Here is a 24,349-nt window from a genome sequence, read left to right as displayed (position 1 = left end):
GGGCCCGATGTCCTGGCCAGTTCAATCTTGCTGTTGGGGCCTGCATACCGCCCTGGGAGCAACGACGGTGGCAATCTCCACCGAAAGCCTTGGAACAGCCTCTGTAGGCCTCCTGGGTCGTGGACCGGGAGGGTTGACGGTACAAAGAGGACCCTCTGCCGAAAACATTTGATGATCTGCCGGACTTCCTGGCAGAGGCACGAAAGGAAGGGGGGGTGGTGTTGAAGAGTGCCCAGGGCACAGGCCGTTTCAGTGTCCGTCTTAATGGCCTGAAACGACTCGTTGACAGCCTTCCCAAAGAGGTTGTCCCTGTTGAAGGGTATATTCAGCACCCTCGTCTGGACCTCCTGACAGAGGCAGAAACTGTTCCCCATCTGCTGGTACCCTGTGTCTGTGATGTCCAGGGCCACTGATGGCATGGTCTAATGTAAACTCCCCCCGCCCCCCTCCTGGAGGATAGAAAGTGCCTCGACCCGCTTGTCGTCAGGTAGGAACTCAAGCTGTGAGGCCATCTTATACCACAGCTCCCCGTCGTACCTGGCCAGGATTTCAAGTGCGTTGGCCGCCTTGACTGATGATGCCGCCGAGTAAATCACCTTTCTTCCCATGGCACCTAACTTCTTACCCTCGCTATCCGGAGGGACGGACAATGAAGATGAGGGGTTAGACGATTTCCTTCTCGCTGCAGCCGACAGCACAGAGTCTGGGGAAGGCTGCAAACGTAGGCACTTGGGTGCAGACTCTGGAACCCAGTATTTTTCTCCAGCCTATCCCTCTTGGCCAGGTCTGGATTATCAAAGCAAGGCCTTCCACTCAAATGTCATCTGGGAGAGGCACTGCCAGGATTGTCTTCCTCGTGGCCTTGAGCCATTGGTATCGGAAGCCTTCCTTCTTGGTCTCTTTTGGCGGCAGTTGGAAGAGTTCAGATGCTCTGGCGACCATCCATGGCATGGACCGACCCCACCTCGTCTGCGGCGAACTGTCCGCCATGGCCATGTCGTCAGTGTCCGTAGTCGCTGGGTCCGTCCCTGTGTCCCTCAAGGGGAGGGGGTCAACGTGCGGCGGCATAGGGGTGCCGTTAGGGAGAATTCTCAAAAATGTGCTAATTCTCTTCTACCATAGAGACCCCCAGAGCTTTTGCTGGACTTCAGGACTTTAAATTTCCAACTTGGAGAGAGGGAGCACTTTTTTCTCACACTCATGTATTTTTATTGTGATTTTGACCCTGTGTTTCCTTTTAACTTTGGACCCTGACAAACGCCATAGGTATCATCTTTTACATCGGGACACACTGCACCTTCAGTGCAGTGGCACAGGGAAGTCTTAGATTTCCCAAAGGTTTAAATACCTTTTCTTGGATAAACTTCTGTTTCCAAGAGCAATGAAGTGAAATTGACTTTACTTACAATTGTAACTTTATAGACCCATCACACACCATCTTACCATAGAGTGCTGGAGGGGTTACTTAGTATCCCCTTTGTCAAGTTTCTCATGTAACATTTTTATATTACCCTTTCTACAAGTAATGGTTGGTGGCAGTGGTTTACTTTTTACTACCATTGTGTGTTTTTACAGCGGACTGTGTTCACAGCTGCAGAAAAGCACCCATGGGTGCCCATTTTGTCAAAATGGCCCCGGTCTTCTTTTTTTCGCCATTTCCTGTTGGAAAGGTCCTTCTTGATATTTTCTCTGTGAACCAAACCAGATTTAGTCCCTTTGCTCGTTTGGTCTTTGGTGGGATTCACGAGTGAAGCCTGCCTCTGGCTCCAGTATGTCTGGCAGGGGCAGAAAGTGAGGGAGGTGCCCGAAACTCTGCTTAATCCCCTTGGTTAGAGGAATGTACCCGAAGGTGATTGGCCGGCTGGCTGTCCGGCAAGGACAGCCTCCCTGCTGTGCGATCGACAGCTAGGCCTGAATGAATGGGAGAAACCTGCATAAAAGGCAAGGCTTTTTGGCTTGGAAGGCAGAGTTGACCATTGGACGAAGGAATCCAATGAAGAACTTGGAAGAGATGCATGCTGCAACTCCTGGACTGTTGGTTTGCCCGGTGAAGCCCTGCTGCTGTGCTGAAGCTCCGAATTCACCTCGACTAGAGAAGCCCTGCAAGGACGACTTCTCCCTTTGAGTTGGTGGGACCAATCAACTACAAAGTGAGCCTGTCTGACCATCCTCTCGGAGATGCCTGTACTTCCACTGCTGCTTGAACCGAAGTGCCAGGGAGAGTAAGACCAGATTGTGTGTGTTGCTTTTAAGTCGGACGCAAGCGCCAGGAAGATCCTCTGGACTTCCCTGAAGCAAGACTGACCAAGCCTGAGACACAACAGAGTGCTGGACCCCATATGCGAGGAAAATCCAGAGTGGTATCTGAGAACCGCAGTGTTGCCATTTGCTGTCTGATGCGAGGAGCTGAAACACAGAAGAACCGCTGAATTGAAGTTTGTCCATTGCTGCCGCTGATTTTTCCATTGCGGAGAAGGAATCCCCAGAGGTCCTCCCTCTTGTCCCCACGACTGAGGCTCAGGAACAACAGAATCTGCAGAGCTGTACAGGAACAGAAGCCAGCTAGAACCATTTCTTCTAACCAGAGGTACTGTAAAGTATAAGCAAACTTACCTCTAGTTGTGTAGCCTTGCTTGCGCCCAGTTGTGACCGGTCTTGGTTACCTTGCAGAGTTGTTATAGCTTTGCCCCTCACAAGACTTCCAGCTTGCGACCCTCAAGTATTCTATTTATTCTAAAAACATTGTACAAGATTTTTTACGTACCTGCAAATAAGATCTTCAGCTACCCTAGACATTGTGCAATTGACATTGGCTGTCCTGGCTCCCTGAGAGACAAGTCTTCCCTTTGACTCTGTGCTTCATCTTTTCCTAAGGAAAGGGTAAACTTATTTGACGTTTAACAACCTTCCAAAGTACTTACCCGTTTGTGAATGTGCTAACCTTTGTTTTATTCCTCTCTTCTATCTTTTACACCAAACTCAGTATTGCTCTAAATTTACCAGTGATAAATGTCCACAGTGTCCTAGCTAGTTAATTCATCTGAGGGTGTAGGAAGTGTCTGTGTGCCATCCCCAATGAGTAACATCTGATTTAGAGAAACTAAGAGTGTGTTTTGAAGTGTATTAATTGTTACATATATTGCTCCCTTCTGAAGAAGACTTCTACAACTGACTATGCAATAAATGAATCATTCTTTTATCAAGAAACCTTGAGTTTAAGTGTTTATTTGAATAACTGCTACTGTGAAACTGTGTCACAACATTACTGCTCACATTGACCCTTCTTGAGAAGCCTGGCTGCTCAGCCACACTACCAACCGGTGTAGTTCAGACTTATACCAAAGGTTGGGTCCCTATTGCCAAGAGGTCAAGGTTATTGCAGTGCACCCAAAGGGTACTGCATATAATCTTGCCCAACAGTGCCGCTTGCTCTTTCTCGCCAGCGGCTGGTCTGGTGCCGGTGGTATCGTTGGCATCCTTTTCTGAATCTCCAACACCAGGGTGTGTAGGATCGAAAAGGACGTCTAGCGATACATTCCCTAATGTGCTCTGCGCCGCCGTCATTTCCACACTCACCGCCTTCGTTGTCCCCCTCTGCGTGTCTGCCATCAGCGTCGTCACCCACGTCCTACGGGAACGTGTGTGCAGACACCTGGTCCTCCTTGTCCGAGGAAGAAATATCCGTACCGTGGGGTACGGTTGAGGCACCCCCCGCCCCCACTGCCCTTTTTGTGCATCCTGAGGGGTTGTGTTTGAGCTTGGGGATAGCATCCTATTCTCAGGTGTCCTCTCCACCGGCTTGGCCGTTACCTCCCGCCTCGGGGGCAGGGATACTCTGGGCACTGTTGGGGCTACCTTGACTGGGTCAGCCCCCTTGGCCTTCGAGAGGGCGGCCGCCACCAACTCCATTGTTGACAACTTCACCTGGGCATTCTGGGGCAGGTCAGTCACCTTTTCCTGCAGCTGCGTCTTCTCAGGCTTTTCCCTGCAGCTTCGACCGGGTTAGCCGATTTCCTCTTTGAGGAGGAGCTGGAGTGATGGCTGGAGATGGAGGCTGATGGTGAAGAATAGCGCACCCTACCCATCGGGGGACCCGCTTGCGTGGAACCCCCGACGGAAACTACTTGCAGTGCTTGTCCTTGTCCTAGGCCCCCACGGATGGAGCGCCCTCCAAGGACTTAAAAGCCCTCTCCTCGGACCGGCCGGTCCTGGGCGAGGCATTCCCCTGCTTGCCACACGGCATGGAGGCCTTTTATGCCGAGCCGTGCCGCCAACCTACTGTGACCATCCTTCACGGTTCGCTTTAAGAATCAGAGGCAGATTTCACATCCTGCTCCCCTGTGATCCGGATGAAGACAGAGGCACTGGAGGGGGTTAGTCCTCTACAAACACATTCTGCAGTCCGCAGCTGGAACAGAGCTTGAAGAGGGAGCTTCCCTCCTCCTCTTCCGACATGGTCCGGAGTAGGCCCAATGGTCTTCTGGAATCTTCGTTGAAACTTCAACGATTCTTGCCCTTAAGGGGCGTTGAAATTCACCGACAAAAGGATCACCGCTTGTCGGCAAAGGAGCACACAGGCTCAGACTGCCAAAAATAGAACTTTATCGAAAAAAAGCGCGAAAACGTAGAAGAGCTCACGGAGCAAAACACAGGGACTCCCAACACTAGAACGTTCTAAAAAAATCTGAAGATGGCTACCAGAGGAGGGGCTTAGGGAGAGGGCAGTAATTGGCTGGGGGGCAGTATGACTCAGAGCACAGCAATCGGTTTAGAGGAGAAGAACAAGTTACTTTCTTACCTGGTAACGTTCTTTCGATGGGATGGTCCGACGACGTATTCCATATCTATGACATGTAATCACCACAGCTGTGCTGCTTCGGAAACTTTTTTCGGCGTCTGCGTCCTGCGTCGATGACGTCGATCCGGCGCCGTCGAGGACCTCCTCCGACGTCATCCGATGTGATAAGTAGGACGCACGACGCCCGTAGCCTCAGTTGTAGTTTTTTCCCCCAGAACGTGTGACACTAGCCAACTGCCAGTCAGACACAAAGCCTTGCGGAACGTAAGCTGCAATCGCAAAGAAATTCTGCAGCGGGGAAGGCAGGGCGGGAGCGATATGGAATACGTCGTCGGACCATCCCATCGAAAGAACGTTACCAGGTAAGAAAGTAACTTGTTCTTCGAGGGGATTGGGTCCACCGACGTATTCCATATCTATGACACACTCCCAAAGCAGTACCAGAGCAAGGAGGAGGGAAAGAATTTAGAATCAAAATTTAGAATATCCAATCAAATAGCAGAGCAAAGGACCGCCTTGCCAAAGGCCAGATCCTGTGCTCGGATGGAATCAAGGGAATAGTGACGTACAAATGTATGTACTGAAGCCCAGGTGGCTGCATCACAGATGTTGCGAATAGGAACACCCCTCTGCAGGGCAATAGATGCAGCCATACCCCTGGTAGAATGGGCCCGAAGCCAGCCGGTGGGTCCTTACCCGCCAAGCGGTAGCACTCCGAGATGGCCAAAATAATCCAGCGAGACAAAGTCTGTTTCGTCACAGCTTGCCCTAAACGCTTTCCAGCGTAACCAATAAAGAGTTGATCGTCCACTCTGACCCGGGACATGAGTGAAACATAAAAGCTTAAAGCTCTCCTAGGATCAAGCCTATGGAGCCTCTCCTCTTCCTTACCAGGATGAGGAGGAGGATAGAATGCCGGAAGAACAACCTTCTGGGCCAAATGAAATTCCGTCACTACCTTCGGAAGAAAAGAAGGACGAACTCTAAGGACAACCCTGTCCTTGTGAAATACAGTGAAGGGAGGCTTAACTGAAAGTGCCTGTAACTCACTCACTCTGCGAGCGGAAGTAACCGCAACTAAAAACACAGTTTTCAGAGTTAACAGCCTCAAAGGGCAAGAATGTAAAGGCTCAAACGGAGCACCCATAAGAAACTTAAGAACAAGGTTTAAATCCCAACCGGGCAACAAGGAAGGTGACAGAGGGAACACATTAGTGAGCCCTTTCAGAAACTGTGAAATTAAAGGGATTTTAAAGTAAGAACACTCTTCAGACGAGCGCCTAAAGATGGACAGCGCCGCCAGGTAACCTTTAATGGTACCCACTTGCACGCCCCTGTGGGCGAAGGAAAGTAAAAAGGACAGAACCATGGGGATGTCACCTGCAAAAGGATCCACATTCTGAACTCGGCACCAGTCGCAGAACTTACGCCAACGGCAACGGTACAGAGACTTTGTTGCTGGCCTTCGGGCCGAAAGCAACACCTCCATCACGTTTTCAGGGAGGTCCCAATCCTTATACCTCAACCTTTCAGAAGCCAAACGTGAAGGTTGAGGGATCTGACCTCTGGATGGACAACCTGACCCTCCTCCCGTGAGAGCAGATCGTCTCGGTAGGGAAGACGACGCGGAGGGCAGATGGACAAGTCGAGAATGTCCGGGTACCACGTCCTCCGAGCCCACGCCAGAGCAATGAGGATCATCCGGGAACCGAACTTCCGTAACCTCCGCAGCACTTGCGGGATGACGGGGACTGGAGGAAACGCGTACAGCAGCGGGAACGACCACTCCACCACAAACGCGTCTCCTAAGGCTCCTTTTGGAGGAAATTCCCGCGAGCAAAACCTTTCGCACTTCCGGTTGACACTGGAGGCGAAGAGATCCACTTGAGGGGTCCCCCAAAGGGCGAAGATCTCCAGGAGAATCTCCTGAGCCAACTCCCACGTCAACTCCCACTCGTGAGAGATCGTGCTCTGCCTGCTCAGAGCGTCCGCCGTCACATTTTCGTCTCCGGCCAGATGAACTGCCGAGATCGAAACTTCCTGCTGGATGGCCCAGAACTCGAGCTGCATCGCCTCCCTGCACAGAGGAAGTGACCCTGCCTCCCCCCCTTTTGTTGAGGTAGTGCATGGCCACTGTGTTGTCCGTCAGGATCAGGACACTCTTTCCTCGCACAGTCGGCAGAAAAGCCTTCAGGGCTAGCCTGACGGCCCTCAGCTCCAACAGATTGATATGGAGTCTGGACTCCGACGGAGACCAACGACCGCTGACTGTCAGCCCGTTGGCATGAGCTCCCCAACCCGTGAGGGATGCATCCGTCACGATCGTCACCTCCGGCCAGGGAAGCCAAAAAGGAGCCCCCTTCATCAAGTTGCCTTCGACGGCCCACCACAGAAGGTCCCGGGTGACCGAGGGCGGCACCTGAACCGGGTCCGACATCCTGCCGGAGGACTGCGACCATTGCGTCTTGAGCGCCCACTGCCAAGATCTCATCCGCAGGCGAGCCTCTGGCACCAGAAGAATGCAGGATGCCATGAGGCCGAGCAGCCTCAAGAACTCGAACGCTGGGAGCGTCTGGGCATGCTGAAACATGTGCACCATCTGCTGAATGTGAAGAGCCCTCACCTGGGGAGGAAAACACTGCCCCAGGGAAGTGTCGAGCACTGCTCCGATGTACTGGAGCCGCTGTGTTGGCGTCAAATGGGACTTCTTTAAATTGAGGGAGAAGCCCAGCCTGTGAAGGGAGTGGCAGGTGACGGACAGATGATCCAGGACTTGCTCGGGAGAGCTCCCCCTGATCAACCAATCGTCCAGGTAGAGGTAGACGTGAATCCCCCCCTTGCCTGAGATGCGCTGCCACCACCACCATGAGCTTGGTGAAAACCCTCGGGGCGGAGGTCAATCCGAACGGCAGGACCTGAAAGTGCAAGTCGCCAACCGCAAACCTCAGGTACTCCTTGTGCTTGGGATGGATCGGCACATGGAAGTAAGCATCCTTGAGGTCGAGTGACACCAACCAGTCCTGAAGCTGAAGGGCCTGGAGGACTTGAGAGAGAGTAACCATCTTGAACTTGTCCTTCCTGAGGAGTTTGTTCAAACCGCGCAAGTCCATGATGGGTCTCAATCCCCCGTCTTTCTCCGAAATCAAAAAATAAGGGGAATACCATCCCTTGTTCCTCTCCGCTACAGGCACCAGTTCTATGGCGCCTTTCTCCAGCAGGGCTTGAATTTCCTGCGCAAGGAGCGGATCCGGACTCTGCAAAGAGAGGTTCCCCGGTGGATTGTCGCGAGGCCTGTGCCGAAAGGGAAGACAGTAGCCGTGGGTTATGATCTCCAGAACCCACACATCTGAAGTAATGGCTTGCCACTCTACAAGATGCTGCGCCAGCCTTCCCCCAACCGGCGAACCATGGGACATGGCCTCATGACTGAGTGGGAGCGGCCGCGGCGTTACCTGAGGGCAAAGAGGCAACTGCCCGAGCGGCCTTGGCACCACGGGTACCCTGTCGTCCACCTCTGGTACCCCTGCGTTGGCCTCTTTGACTGCCAGCTCCTCTCGCTTTACTGAAGGACGAGTAATAGCAAAAGGAACCACCCCTCCACTGCTGTCCCCTAGGACGAAAAGGCGGAGGTTGGCGAACTGCAGCGCCCAACGACTTCGCTGCAGCTTTCGAGGTCTGCAACCTCTCAAGGCTCTCGTCAGCCTTGCTGCCAAAAAGGTGTTCACCATCAAAGGGCATGTTGAGGAGCCGAGACTGCACATCAGGAGCAAACCCCGACTTCCGCAACCACGCAAACCTGCGTATCACGGTGCTCGCCGCCATGGACCTACTGACGCATTCAGCTAAGTCCAAACCCGACTGAACGGACTCACACATGGCATCCTTACCATCCTGGACCATAGCAAGGAAACCATCCCGTTCGTCCCCTTCGGGAATATGTTCAGCCGTTAACGCAACACAGTTCCACAGAGTGTGCGTGAAACGAGACAAGGCACAAATGGAGTTGGCCGCCTGAAGCGCCATACCACCAGAAGAAAACACTTTCTTCGCCCAGCCATCAAAACGTTTGTCGTCCCTATCAGGAGGGATGGTAGGGTACGACGCCTGCTTTGCCGGGGCCGTGGCCGCCTGCACCACCAAACTCTCCGGAGTAGGGTGCCTGGTCAAGTAGCAGGGGTCGCTACTGGCTGGACGGTATTTTCGCGACAAGGATCTGCCCACCGCCGGGAGACTCTCCGGAGCAGTCCAAGCCGCCGCCACCCTTCTCTGTAAAGCCATATGGAACGGCAGTACCGGATCAGTTGGGGGACCAACATCAAGGATGTCCGTCAGATCATCCTGCACAAACTCCCCTGGGGAAGCAGACCATCCCAAGTACTCAGAAACCCTAGCCATAAGGCGCCGGTACGAGGAATCGGCATGAGAGCCGGGCTCAGGCCTACAAAACTCCACCTCCGGAGAGGTGTCCAGTCCACTGGCATCATGCAGTGACTGTCTCAAATCGTCAAACTGACTAAGGCCCAAGACAATTTCATCTGGAACCTGACTAGGAACCAGGCCATCAGAATCCTCATCCGCCTCTGAAATATAGTCCAGGTGGCGAAAAGAAGGCACCCTAGAGTGCTTGCTCTTAACCAGAGCCTTCCTAGGGGGTTCTCCCGTGCCACGGGGTACCTCCGACACGAAAGGCGTCGAGCGAATCGGCGCCGGCGTCGAGAGAACCGGCATCGGTGCCGAGAGGATCGGCGTCGAGGAAATCGGCGTCGACGTCAGATGCAGCGCCTCCAGCATCGGCAGCGTCGACACAGCCCTCGAAGCCGGAGCCCCGAGCGTGTCCCTCGACGACCTGAGCGTCGACAGCTTCGACGACTTCCTCGGAGCCGGAGCCTCGAGAAAGCCTGTCGACGCCCTCGACGCCTCAGACGTCGATGTCTTCCTCGAAGACCTCACAGGTGCATGCGGTCTCGAACGCGTCGAGGACCGGGACCTGGAACGGGTACGTCAAGAACGAGTCTCCTTGTCCGAACAGGACCTCTCCCGTGACTCGTGCCGACCACTCTTGCGAGCGGTGTCTCTCGACCTCTCACGACCGACCCCACTCGGGGGCGCGGACGGCTTAGTACCCTGCGACTCAAGAATCGCCAGCATTTTCTTCCCGGAGGAAGCCCATTCCTCCGGCGTCGCACGGCTGGTAGGGTAAGCGACGTGCCGGGCAGAGTCCTCCGAAGAGGACCTGGAAGACGACCGGTGTCGGCGCTTCCGAGAATGCCTCGAAGAGGCTGAGGAGTGGCGAGACCGACTTCTAGAAGGATACCCACGAGACTTCCGACGATGACGCGGAGAGTCACCCCTCGAATCATCCGTCGAAAGCCCCGCAGACTTAGACTTCCTGGGCTTGGACACCCGACCTACCGACAACTTCTTCTTACGTTCGCGTAAGGCTTTGGACGTGAGCGACTGGCAGTCGATACAGTCATCCGTGTCGTGGGCCTCCCCGAGGCACCAGAGGCAGGCGTTGTGCAAGTCCGTCACCGACATCTTAGACCCACACTCCCCGCACTTCTTGAAACCCGGACGCGGGGTCGAAGACGAAGTAGAAGACATCTTCACACGAAGGATTTTCACAAAACGAACAGGTTCGAAGAACCGAGAAGAACAGAACTCTAAAGAGTCGAGGCGTGAACCGAGAATCCCGAAGCAACACGTTCGCGGAAAAAACGGAACTGAGGCTACGGGCGTCGTGCGTCCTACTTATCACACCGGATGACGTCTGACGTCAGAGGAGGTCCTCGACGACGGCGCATCGACGCAGGACGCAGACGCCGAAAAAAGTTTCCGAAGCAGCACAGCTGTGGTGATTACATGTCATAGATATGGAATACGTCGGAGGACCCAATCCCCTCGAAATACAGTTTGTAAGTGAAAGCCATTTTACTATTCTCCAATCAGGAAAGCCAACTCCCCAGTAGGAACTGGTTCCTTTCAGACAAGGAAAGAGACAAAGGGCTTCAGAGTTCTTGACCTTCAGACACTCTGGAGCCTCGGCGGGTCTTATGGAGAAATCTCAGAAATGTGCTAATTCCCCTTTTACCTTAGAGACTCCCAGCTTTTTTTGCTGGACTTTAGGACTCTTCATGTCTATCCTGGAGGGAAAGAGACATTTTTCCCACTCTCTCACGTATTTTTCATTAATTTGAACACTTTCTTTTGACTTTGGACTCTGACAAACTCCATAGGCATCATCTTTTTTACATTGGGACACACAGCACGTTCAGTGCAGTGGCACAGGGAAGTCTCTCAGACTTCCCAAAGGTTTAAATACCTTCCTCTTGGTTAAACTACTGTTTCCAAGAGCAGTGAAGTGAAAATTGACTTTACTTACATTTTGTAACTTTTTAGACCCAGCACACACTATCTTACAATAGGGTGCTGGAGGGGTTACTTAGTATCCCCTTTGTCTAGTTCCTCATGTAACATTTGTACGTTACCCTTTCTACAATTAATGGCTGGTGGCAGCGGTTTACCTTCTGCTACCATTGTGTTTTTTACCACGGGCTGCAATTGCAGCTGCAGTAAAGCACCCCCGGGTGCCCATTTTGTCAAAATGGCCTTGGTCGTCTTTTTTCGCCATTTCTTGTTTGAAAGGTCCTTCTTGAGATTTACTCTGCGTGCCAAACCATGTTTGGTCCCTTTGTTCGTTTTGTCATTGGCGGGATTCACCAGTGAAGCCTGCCTCTGGCTCCAGTAGAACTGGCAGGGGCAGGAAGTGAGGGAGATGCCCGAAACTCCCTGTGCTTAATCCCCTTGGTTACAGGAATGCACCCAAAAGGTGATTGGCCGGCTGGCTGTCCTTGGAGGATAGACACCCTGCTGGGTGAGTGATAGCTAGACTGCAAATTAATGGGAGAAACCTGCATAAAAGACGAGGTCTTTTGCTTGGAAGGCAGAGTCAACCACTGGACGAAGGAATCCGAAGAAGAACTTGGAAGAGATGCTTGCTGCAACTCCTGAACGGTTGGTTTGCCCGGTAAAGCCCTGCTGCAGGGCTGAAGCTCTGAATATGCCTCGACTAGAGAAGCCCTGCAAAGGACGACTTTGCCCCTTGGGTTGGTGGGACCAATCGACCCCAAGACAAACTCATCTGAAAATCCTCTCGGAGGTGGCTGTACTTCCATTGCTGCTGCAGGAACCGATTGCCAGGGAGAGGAACACCAGAATCGAGTGCGTCGTCTTTAAGTCGGACCCAAGCTCCAGGAAGATCCTCCGGACTCCCATGAAGCAGGACTGACCAAGCCTGAGCCACCTCAACAGAGAGCTGGACCCAAGATGCGAGGAAAAGTCCATAAGGTATCCGAGAACCGCGTTGGTGCTGTTCGTGAAAAGCAGAAACCGTGAACTGCTGCTGATCTGAACTTTGCCCATTGCTGCAGCAGACCTTCAAACCATAGTGCAGGAGTCCCCAGACCTCCTCCCTCTTGTCCTCATGACTGATGCCCAAGAACAACAGGATCTGCCATACTACAACTGGAACAGAAGCCAGCTGGAACCAATTCCTTCAGATTCAAGGTACTGTAAACCGCGGGCCACATTCCTCTTGTCGTGTATCCTTGCTAGGTCTCATTTGATACTTGTCTTGGTTGCCTTTTGCAGAGTTGCTTGCAACTTTGCCCCTCACAAGCCTCTCAGCTTGTGGCCCAACAGGGATTTCATTTTCTACAAAGATTTCTAAAACATTATGCAAGACTTTTTACTTACCTTCAAGAAGTGCTTCAGCTCCACTAGACTTTGCTCATTTGACATTGGCTGTCCTGGCTCCTGAAAGATTCTTCTATCCTCTGACTTTGTGCTTTAACTATCCCTCAACAAAAGTCACAAATTCTATAACTTGTGTAGCTGGGAAAGGGTTAATGTACTTTGCATTGGGGGTTCAAAAGTACTTATCTGCTTAAGAATATTTGTTAACGTTTTATTTCCCTAAACCATTTCCTTTGACACCAAACTCAGTATTGCTCTAAATGTACCAGTGATATATCAATGTCCACAGTATCCTAGTTATTTAAGTCACCCCAGGGTGTAGGAAGTATCTGTGCGTCATCCCAAATGGGTATCTACTGATTTAGTGAAACAGAGTGTATTTTTGAAGTATATTATTGTGTTACATATTTTGCTTCATTCTAAAGAAGGCTTATTCAACTGACTGTTAAATTAATAAACAATTGTTTAATCAGGAAACCTTGAGTGTAAGTGTTTATTTGGATTCTTGTCATTGTGAATCTCTATGTTACAACCCTACCGCTTGCATTGACCCTTCTTGAGATAAGCCTGGCTGCTCAGGCACACTACCAACTTGTGTAGTACATGCCAATACCAAAGGATTGGGTTAACTATTGCAAACAAGTCAAGGATGGTGCAGCCTCCCACAGGTTACTGCATACAATGTTGCCTAACAGCAGGGAATACAAAGGACTCCTGCTGAAGACAAAAACTACAACCAAGATCTATCCCACCGAGAACGGCAGAAGACGACCCAAGAAAGAACAAGGATACTTAAAAATGGCAAAAAAGGAGGCCATCATTCTATCAGAATAGTGGCTGACCATCTTTTGCATTACTGCGGCCGATTTGACAGCCCGCGAGTTATATGACCAAAAAGTAATTAAGCTAAAACCACTGCACCAGCCATTCAAGTGAACTTCTAACTGTAACACAAATGTTTCCAGGTAAATAAGGAAGGGGATACATTGGTGTGGTGTGCTGGCTCACTGTAATACATGTTAAGGTGATGGGAATCCCACTTTACTTCTTGGGAACAGTAGTTCACCCAAGAAATAAAAATAATTAAAAAGGGAAGCCCAAAGGGACAACCAAGCCTAAGGCCAAATGTTATGGGAAACTACCATTCCAATCGTACACTATGAAGAGACATAAAAAGGTCACCCATAAAAAGAGTAAAAGACTAGGTGAGAGGGGGAGGAAAAAGATTCCCACTCTCCTAGGGACAAGGAAAAATAATCACCAAGTCCAAGCAAAAGGTTCGGGGGTTGACACAGGTAAGATTTTCATATTTGTGATCATTCTTACTGACCCATGAACCATAACCACGAGGATTACGGAAAACCAGATGAACACGCAAAATTCTCAATAATGAGTTCTGCCCAAACAATACACATCTTAATTCAGAGCAAGGTAGTAAACTCGCCCCATCCTATACTGGCAGCCCTCAAATTATTAGGGAGTGCAAGGAACCTCGATGTGTGAAGCCTAAAATAGCCACCTAACTGATAAACTGATTTGCCACATGCCACTCAAGCAGGTTCCACTAACAGACGTGGAAGTGGGGAAGTGTATATTCTAGGCAAGCTGTTTTTACCCCACATGCAAGGGTTACAAGGTCATCACAACCGAAGCAGAATCAAAACCTTACAGGGTACCCCAGCTTCCTCTTAATACACAACCCCAGGACCCCTCAATACAAATGAACTGCAAGGCCAAAGGGAAAAGAGGCTCAACATTAGCTTACCCAGTAAATTAACAGTAACACAAACAGTTCCTGCAAATGGTCTTACCTTGATGAAGAGCTGCTTGCGGGTGGACCCCCACTCCCAAGTAAACTGGCCAAACCGGGGCCGGTCAGAGCACCAAGTCCACCTTTAGCAAAAAAGAACCACATCTCAGTATTAGCAACAGGCATTCTGTCTTCTTTCTCAGTTATGTTAATTCAACTGTATAATCAGGTTGTCAACTTGGGGTAACTAGACAAATATCAAAAACAGAAAAGATTTAATTCATGGTGATTCTGGTACTGTTGGTCATTGCTCTCCCTTCATCACAAGAGGTTGATAGTGTTTGCTTGGGTTAGAGCAGTATTTAATTTCTGGTGCTTTTACCTAAATTTGTCCACTAAACAGTGCAGTCTTTCAAATGTCTGACTTCTTGCGCTCAGAGGGACTTCTACGGAAGTCCCCCTAGCACTATGACACACATTGGTGTATTGCCCTGTAGTAGCCCATATGGCTAACAGGGAAGCGGTGAAATTTGGCACAGGGTAGATTCTAAACTGCATTGGGGAGTAGAGTGGTGGCAGCTGTACTTTGGTTTTGGCCACACCATGCTGGTAGTTCTTTTCCTACCCTTATGCCCTATTCCGCCTAATGGCCTGTTAGGGAGAATTCTCAGAAATGTACCAATCCCCTTCTACCTTACAGACCACCAGCTCTTTTGCTGGACTTCAGGACTTTTAATTTCTTACCTGGTGAGAGAGACCTTTTTCTCATTCTCTCGTGTATTTTTAATGTGATTTAGACTCTGTTTCTTTTAACTTTGGAGTCTGACAAACTCCATAGGCATCATCTTTACATTGTGACTCAGTGGCACAAGGAAGTCTCTTAGATTTCCCAAAGGTTTAAATACCTTCTCTTGGTGAAACTACTGTTTCTAAGAGCAGTGAAGTGAAATTGACTTTACTTACATTTTGTAGCTTTCTAGAGCCAGCACACACTATCTTACAATAGGGTGCTGGAGGGGTTACTTAGTATCCCCTTGTTATAATGGGGTTTTCACTTCAATCTGTGTGTGTCATCCTGGGATGGTTCTGGAATGCATTTGCATTCCAGAACCATCCTTTAACGTTTTAGCTGGTCCTCGGATGTCTGCCGCTCTCCGGGGGCTCTCCCTAATAAACCAGAATATAAATACACATCTGCATCTGTCTGGAATACTATTACAATTGGCGATGTGGAGAACTGATGAGCCCCCGGAGAAAGTAAAATGCTGCAGTGCCGGTAATGCTGCAGGAGTCGCTAGCAGCAGAAGTGAACCCACACGAATTAACACTGCGGAGGCGAGAGGGTACATGAAAAGATACAGTGCTGCACACTAACTAAAGCAGGTACCTGTTGTGTTGGCGACGCTGTAATTTAAGAAGCAGTGGTCTGGCAATCTGTGTGCGTCTTTCAAAGAAGGGATGGCAACGGGCAGTGAGCAGTGTGCTAAAGGAAAGCACCTTAATATGTGCTTTGAACGTGGCAGCCATTTTGGAGTTTGTGTGGTTGCCGTGACAACCAAACGTACAGAGCTTCGTGAACGAAGCGAAAAGAAACGCTGAGAGTTATATAGTGAAAAGTGGTTAACAAAGCAAGCAAACTTTGAACTACAAATGTGAACTATACTGCATGTGCAAAAGCCACAGTTTTGATAACGGGAAGCTGCAGCACATGTGCAGCCTAGAATAAAGGTGAGGGCAGCAAACAACACATTGCACATAACATAAGCAAGCACAGAGTGAATGCAAGAAACGGCATTGCCTAAGCCACTCAATAGTATCCTATGCTGAGTGAATGCAAAAGACAGTGTACAGCTGGCACAATTTGGCTCACAGAAATTTGTGCTTTTAAGGGGACATCAACTTTGAGAACATGCAGCATGTAACTGCGCCGATTCAGTTTCTTCCACAAACAGGAAACCCAATCTGTCCATGGGAGCAGTGGTTTGATGGGTTCCAAGTATATTTGGGGGCAATTGGAGGAGCCAAATACAGTAATGAATTGAAAGAGGTTACATTACTGAATTGTATAGGTGCAGAGGCATTAAGAATTTTTTGTGCATTACCTGATCTCGATGGCACTGAAAGTGGATCAGGGGACAGTAGCAGGAAGTTTGAGAGTGCTTTGGGGAAGTTGGCTAAACACTTTGGAAACAAGGTCAACATTGGTTTGGAAAGGCATTGGTTTTTATCAAGGCGACAATTACAAATGAATCTATCGATGCATACACAGCATCACTTAGAAGTCTTATCTCCACGTGCAGGTTTAAGGGTATTGCTGACGAGTACTTAAGAGACCAATTGGTGCGGAATATAGCAGACTCTCACATTAAACAGGACCCATAGTTAGAGCAAGCATTAGAGACTGCCAGAACATTGGGGCTAGGGGAACGTTGTATGAGAGAAAGACAGGTAAGGGATGATAGAGAAATCAAGTCCATTCAGGAAGAGAAAAGAAGATAGTGAAGAATCCCCAATAGCACTGATAAAGAGGGTGACCACCACCACCACCAAAGTAAATACCAGGAAGGAGAGAGAAACAAGTTATAAGTTTCAATTTAAGAACCGTTGCCAGAAATGTGGGTGGAATAGACATGGCAACAAAGAGAATGAATGTCCTGCAATAGCAGTTGAGTGTTACACGTGTGGCCATGTGGGACACTTTGCCGAAGTGTGCAGAAATGTCTGGGGAAGAGGCAGATTTGGACAACAAACAGCAAACAGATCTCTGCAGAATACGGTCAAGCTGGTGGAAGAAGTCAGAGGCCTTGGTAGCATGTTGTCCATTACCAGCGGGGACACGGGACATGTACAAATCCTGACAGTCACGGCCAGTGGAGGAAATAGAGGGCCTTGGGTACACATGCAAATAAATGATGTGTCTCTAGCGGTCATGGTGGACACTGGTTCAACTTATACAATGGTGGATGTAACTTTTGTTACAGAGCTACGGCGTAAACCTGAGGAGCTACAGGGTAAACCTGAGGAACTACGGCGTACCAGAGTGAGAGCAACTGGCTATGCCAAGACACCGATAGACATTATTGGGTACACATGGGTGAAACTGTTTTCAAGGCAGAGAAACCTTTTGCAAACTATATGTGGCGAGAAATGAGTCATCCGTGGTAGGGTGGTTGGGAGCAGGCCACTTTACAGGTTAGAATTCATCCAGGTGAGGAGGTCCCCATTTTGAGTGTGCTGAAGGACAACAGCGACATTAATTATGCCTTGGCTAAACAGTTTCCCAGAGTATTTAATCAATCAATTGGACTATTGAAAGGTTTCCAGCACAAAATAATCCTCAAGAAAGGGGCGAAACTGGTGTCATACAAAGTGAGAGGTATTCGATTGGAACGAAGGATGCTGTGCAAAAGGAACTCACCAGACTCTGAACAAGGAATAATTGAGCCTATAGAGAGTTCAGAGTGGCTCTCCCCAATTGTGCTGGCACAAAAACCTGATGGTGCCATTCGGATGGGTGTTGATCTTAGGAATCTAAACAAGAATATCTGGGTGGACAGATATCCTTTGCCAAACATAGGAGAATTATTAGCGACCATGGTCCCAGCAAGATACTTCACGACACTAGACTTGTCCTCAGCATATCATCAGGTCGTGCCTGATGAGGAGTCCAAACATCTGACCTCATTTGTCACTCCACTTGGGGCTTTCATGTTCAGAAGGATGCCGTTTGGTCAGGCCTCGGCTGCAGCAGTTTTTCAGAGACTCATGATGCATCTGTTTGGAGGTCTTAAAAGGAGTCTATTGCTTCCAAGACGATATCCTGGTGTCGGCTGAGACAGAAGAAGAACATGATGCCAAGTTGATGGGAGTGCTACAGGTGATCCAAGAGAGGGGGCTTACGTTGAAAATAGAAAAGTGCAAAATCAAAAAAGAAGTATCATAACTTGGCCACTCTATAAATAGTGACGGAATAAAACCCAAGGAGTTGGTTAATTCTATCATGAACATCCCAAAGCCTGGCAACAAGGATCAATTGAGGAGCTTTTTAGGGATGACTGAGTATTACTCGAAATTCCTAGCCAATCATACTGAAAAGACCAAGTGTATGAGGGAACTGATTAAGAAATTTGCCAAGTTTACATGGTCGAATGGATGTAAGATGGAGTTTGAGCTCACAAAAAAATAAAGCTCCGACATTAAGCATGTTTGACTACGGCCAAAACTGTGATCTCTGTAGATGCCAGCTAGATTGGATTAGGGGGCGTGCTGGAACAAATTCAGGAAAAAGGTTCGGTCCCTATAGCATTTGCTTCAAGGATTTTGGGAGGTGCTGAGCTAAACTATTCAAAGATTGAGAGAGGCGCGCTGGGGGTGAAACAGATTTTAGAACACTTCAGAAATCTCATATGGGGATTGCCTATACTGCTAAAGACTGATCAAAACCCTTGGTGCATGTGCTACAATCCAAGACACCGCATTTGGTTTCACCAAAGATACGGCGGTGGGTGTTGGATATTAATGCAATACAATTTAACTATAAACTACACTCTGAGCAAACTAAATATGGTGGCCGATTGCTTTTCAAGGTTGCCACGGATAGTGGTGACTATGATGAGTCCTGTAGCGGTTCCAACACGGAGAACATTGTGGCTATAGTGAATCCAGGCATAGCGAAAGTAGAGTGGACCAAGGCTGCTGAGGATAATGCAGAACAAGTTAGCCTCAGACGGACTAGAAGTAGTGAGTGGAATGAAATGGACCAGAGGGTAGGTGTGTACTCTCAAATAAGGGATGAGATTTCAATGGATTTGTCATGTGTATACAGAGGAGACCGGGTTATTCCACCCACAGGGCTAAGGGAGAGGATAATACATTTGGCTCATGAAGGACATGTGGGCAGGAGTGCTACAAAAAGGAGGGTGAGGTAGTTATTGGTGGCCAGGCATGTGGAAAGAAATATAAGTGTGTCAAGAACTGAGTAACATGCACTGTCAGTGACAAAGGAAGGAATGTGAGGAAGAGCCCTTTGCAAACAGTGGAAATTCCAGGACAAGTATGGTCCAAGTTAGCAATTGATGTTATGGTGCCATATGAAAACTTGGACTCTCAAAAGATTTATATTATTGTTCTTTTGGACTACACTTCAAAATGGACGGAGTGGGGTGTTGAAGGCCCTGTCACTGCTGGAAAAATAATAACGTTTTTGAGTGAAATTTTCAATAGGGAGGGTGATCCCTTGGAAATTGTGTCTGATAATGGGGCCCAATTTGTTTCAGCAGAATTACAGTCATTTCTGAGAGAGAGAGCAATAGAAAAGAGGACCACGTCATTGCATCATCCCATGGCGAATGGACTTGTAGAGAAGATTAATGGTTTTATTAAGAATGTCATTCAACTAGCCCTTGCTAATGTGCTTCCATGGAGAGAGACATTGAGGGAAGCTCTCAATATGTACAGGACAACTCCGCACTCTGTGACGGAGGTGGAACCATTCACCATGATGAGGGGAAGGTCGGCATCTAACCGATTGAGGCCTGAGTGGATGTTTGCAAGTGACGGACACATTTATATTGGTGACACTGTAAGAAGGGTAAAGGAGAAACAAGCACAGAGTATTATGACTGGAGGAATGGAGTGGTGGAGAGTAAAATCAAAGAGGGAGACTGGGTGTGCATAAAAGAGCCCAAGAAAGTAATGAAAGGAGAGTCTAAATTTAGGCCCCCGCAGAGGGTGATAAGTCACTTTGGAAGTGAGTGTTATTGGATGATGGCAAAAGATGGTCCTGCGATTATGTGGTACGGGTGGAGGAGGGTGCCCAGAAGCTGACAGGATTTGGAGTAAGGAATTCACAGGATTGTGGTTCACTGGACTGCGGTCTTAGTACAGAGATTCAAGATCTTGGAGTAAAGAGAGATGGTGCAGGAGGCATGTTGTCGAGAAGGAACCGAAGAGTGATTCAAAATTTTAATAAAGACCACATTTATTATTAGTCTCCATCGGGGATGAACATTCATCCATTTTGGTTAACCTCCACAGCCTTGGTTTAAGAATGTATCCTTTTCGAGAGGGCGCTAGAGGGCCATCCAAGATGGCCGCCTTGGCTTGAGCTCCCGCAATTGCCCCGCATCAATCCTTAATAATCCTGCTGTTTTCCGCACTGCACAGCCCCAATCCCTCGCCTCCTGTCTCCCTGATCTGCCCAGCTGCCTGCCAGTGTTTTTCCGACGAGAATCGGCCTCTCCATGCCTGCTCGGGACCCCTGAGGCCTTGGGTCTGAGCCCTACACTGCTTGCCCGCCGGAGCAAAGGACGCTGCAGCCCACATCCAGCCGACGGACCGCGGGTGCCTGCGCCGCGCCGCCGAGGGTCCTGCCCCACTCAGCGCGGACCGAGCCCTGCGGGAGGGCCGGATCCGGAGTGCGGCGCCCCACGGGCGTGGGCGAGCGAATGGGGTTCAGCAGTGCGGGTCCAACATCCGCCTTCCAGGCGCGCGGCCTACATCGGCACCCGCCCGCCACCCAGCGGGGCCCCCCAACGCCCCACCGGAGTTCGGAGGAGAGAGGCCTGAAGACCAGCAGAGACACCAGGTCGAATCGCACGCCGCGCTGAAGTTGGCCCCGAGCCGGCCCGACCCACCCCCCGCCCACCCCTCCTGCCCAGTTGGCTCCGGCCGCAGGTGGCCACGATCGGGGGCTGTGAGGCGAGAAGGATCTCCGCCGGCGCGCCGAAGCGTGGGCCTCGAGAGGAGCCGGGGGCCCGGTTCGGGTCGGGGGAGGAGGGAGTCACGGGCGAATACCCCTGGATGATCCGGAACAGGGGGGCCCTCCTCGCTCCCCTCCGGACTGAGATTTCGGTTCTGACAGACTAACACTCCGGTGGCGGTATTTCCCTGCATCCCCCCGGCACCCTGACAACCACCACATTGCCAGTTGGGAGAGTCACCAATACAAGGCAACATCTCACTTCATTCACCTACTGAGGCTACAGCAACAAGCCTGACAAAGCACCTTGCCAACACAGCTAGTCGCCAACCCCTCACCCAAACCAAACCATATCAGCCCCCAAGGTCGCACAGAACGCAACCCAAAAAGCGGAGCTCCATTTTGTTTTTGAACTATAATCCGCCCAGAACCGAGCAGCCGGATAACTCCTACCCACCCCAGGCATTACAAATACAGCGGCTCTCTCTCAAAGTGCGCCGGCTCCACAGCTGAAATGGGGGAAAAACGACAAGTCTCAGAGGAAATTAACTTTTGAGGGCGGTGCGACTCCAAGAGCCCACGTCCAGCGGGAAGACCAAACGCCCGCTCCCAATGGCTCGCTCAGGACAGAGCCAGAGGGTAATACATTTGAAATAAAAGAACTCCTTTTAGACCTGAAGGCAGGCATCGGTAATTTGAACAACAAAATGGACGGCCTCGCCTCCAAGGTAGACCTCCTTCAACACTGCATCGACACTCACGCAGAACGTCTAAACGAGGTCGAGCAAAGAGTGTCAAATCTAGATGATGGCACATCATCCCTCTCAACCAAAGTTTCGCAACTCGAAGCCCAAATGAAGGCAACAATAGCTAAATGCGAGGACCTCGAAGGTCGTTCAAGAAGGAATAACATAAGACTCGTCGGGGTGAGGGAACAACAACCGCAAGGCAGAATGGAGGAGTTTGTGGAGACGCTGTGCACATCACTCTTCAGTAGAGAAGCATTGTCTCCAATGTTCATAGTGGAGAGAGCCCACAGGATTCCATCTACCCGGCCGTCCCCCGTCGCACCGCCTAGACCAATTATTGCCAGGCTGCTCAACTACAAAGACCGAGACACTATCCTTCGCCTGGCAAGAGAAAAAGGAGAGTTACTTCATGATGGGGACAAAATCCATGTCTATCCAGACTTCTCTCCCACGGTACAAACCCAGAGGAAATCTTTCACCGCCATCAAACAAAGGCTCCGTGCCAGTCAATTACCATACTCGATGCTCTTCCCTGCAAGGCTCAGAGTGCAGCACGGGGAGAGGGTCCATTTTTTTCAATCACCCGAGGATGCACGCATGTTTCTGGACCAGATGGGCTGTCCAGGCCCGAATCCCAACAGTCCCAGGCCCCAAAGAGACAGAAACAACAGGAATCCGCCATAATCCGGAGTGACCAGGGGCAAAGTGAAAACTTGCAAGAAGATACGACGGAAACAGGCTCAATACATAGCGATATCAACGCGGGGCAGGGAAGCTTGGAGGGCCCCAGGCGCCCCTAGCACAGCTCCAGTTTACTCCCCAGGGTGCACTCGGCTACCAGTAGGTCTCTAAGCTGAGTCCCTCGGGGGTACAGTTTACACAGCGACATGGTTTCCAATTGTTACGCTGTTTGTTTTAAAGGGTTTAGATGGGATCTCTCTGTGGGCCAGTTGGGGGTTGCCCACCTGAAAGAGGGAAACACCACGGGTTTGTGGAGGTTGTCCACGGACGGTGCCTTCAAGGTTCATCAGGAAAGTTCAGCGCCACCAGTCCTCACCCCCCCCTCGCTCTCTGTCTCCTGGGCAGATTCCAATGTCGTCTATTCAAGCAAGTTACAAGCTACCAGCAACAAAGCCAACAAGTCACTTCTTGGTGCCTCTCCACGACCAGCTGCAATAATCGAAAAACGGACAATTAGAATGCCTTATCCAAACCATTCAACGTATTAACATGGAACATTAGAGGCAGCAATATCCCAGCCAAAACCAGGAAAATTCTCCAATACCTCAGGCGGCACGAAATTGACGTGGCTATGATTCAAGAGACCCACCTTCTACCAGGGAATGAGCACCAGTGGGCCAAGAGCTGGGGCTGTCATAGATACTACTCCTCTTACTCCACCTACTCTCGAGGAGTCGCTATACTCATACACAGAAGGGTGAGCTTCCGCCTGCTACGCATGGCGAAAGACGCGGAGGGGAGAGCCATCATAGTGAGCGGTATCGTAACCGGACAGAAGGTGACCTTTGTCAACTCCTACGCTCCGAATACAGACGGCCCTGACAATTTTGGATGGGTACTCACCCAGCTTTCCAAACAGGATCCGGCGACCATAATCTGGGGGGGAGACATGAACACCATACTTGATCCACTAAAGGACAGATCAAAAGCTTCTCAACTGCCCCCCACCAAAGCTAGCCTCCAAATAAAAGAAATCTGCAACGCCTTCAGCCTGATAGACATTTGGAGGGTCTCCAATGGCGATTCACAAGAATTCACGTTTCATTCACCTGTACACAACTCGAGCTCACGTATCGACTATCTCGTCGTCTCTGCAAGCGGTCCTTTGACAGGTGGTCGATGCTGCATACACCCAAGAACTCTCTCCGATCATTCCCCTATCTTCCTCAACTTAAAGCCATCCACCCCGACACCACCGCTACAGCGATGGCGCTTCAAGAACGGCTCGTTAAGGGATGAAGTGTTCGCTTCCGAACTAAGAGACGAGATCAGGGTGTTTCTCGATACCAACGCTGGTTCAGTCCCATCCGCAAGCACAATTTGGGAGTCACTAAAATGCTTTATTAGAGGAGTCTGCCACGCCAAGGAAAATGGCATCCACAAGCTCATCAAGCGCGAGCTCACAAACAGCGAAGGGAAACTAAAGAACCTCGAGCGTCAAGTCATTAATGGGGCAGATCCCAAAATATCAGCAGCCCTGAAGGAAGAATTGACGAATTTCAATCTCGCAGCAGACTGTGAGGTCAAATTCCTGAATAGCTCGTCAGTACGGAGAAGGCCAAAAACCCGGGGCCCTTCTGGCAAACTTAATCAGAGCCGACAACAGACTTACACATATTGAGTCGATTCGGACCGCTGTGGGGGAGACAGTCTATACCGATGAAAGGATAGCGGAGGAGTTCAGGGTCTTCTATCAAGAACTATATAGTGCTAAACTCAACAAGTCGTCGACTGTGCCACTGGAGTACCTGGAGGACACGGAACTCTACTGGGTCGAACAGTCTCTCCGAGAACCTTTAAACGAAATGGTCACGCAAGATGAGATTTTGGAAGCCATAAAGTCCCTCCCCAGCTCT

The 24,349-nt window shown here is 50.1% G+C and overlaps 1 protein-coding gene across 2 annotated transcripts in view; it reads right to left on the bottom strand.

Annotated features, from left to right (window-relative positions):
- The window catches only part of ADRM1 (ADRM1 26S proteasome ubiquitin receptor), a 337,972-nt gene that overhangs the window by 85,342 nt on the left and 228,281 nt on the right, over positions 1-24,349 (bottom strand). For both annotated transcript variants that reach the window (XM_069650735.1, XM_069650736.1), the window contains one exon: positions 14,365-14,446. In XM_069650735.1, coding sequence (XP_069506836.1) covers positions 14,365-14,446 — 82 coding nt within the window. The remainder of the gene's footprint in view (positions 1-14,364; positions 14,447-24,349) is intronic.

Source organism: Ambystoma mexicanum, chromosome 3p (assembly GCF_040938575.1).
Source record: "Ambystoma mexicanum isolate Mex_15411 chromosome 3p, UKY_AmexF1_1, whole genome shotgun sequence".
NCBI lineage: Eukaryota > Metazoa > Chordata > Amphibia > Caudata > Ambystomatidae > Ambystoma > Ambystoma mexicanum.
This window is presented reverse-complemented; position numbering and strand designations above follow the sequence as displayed.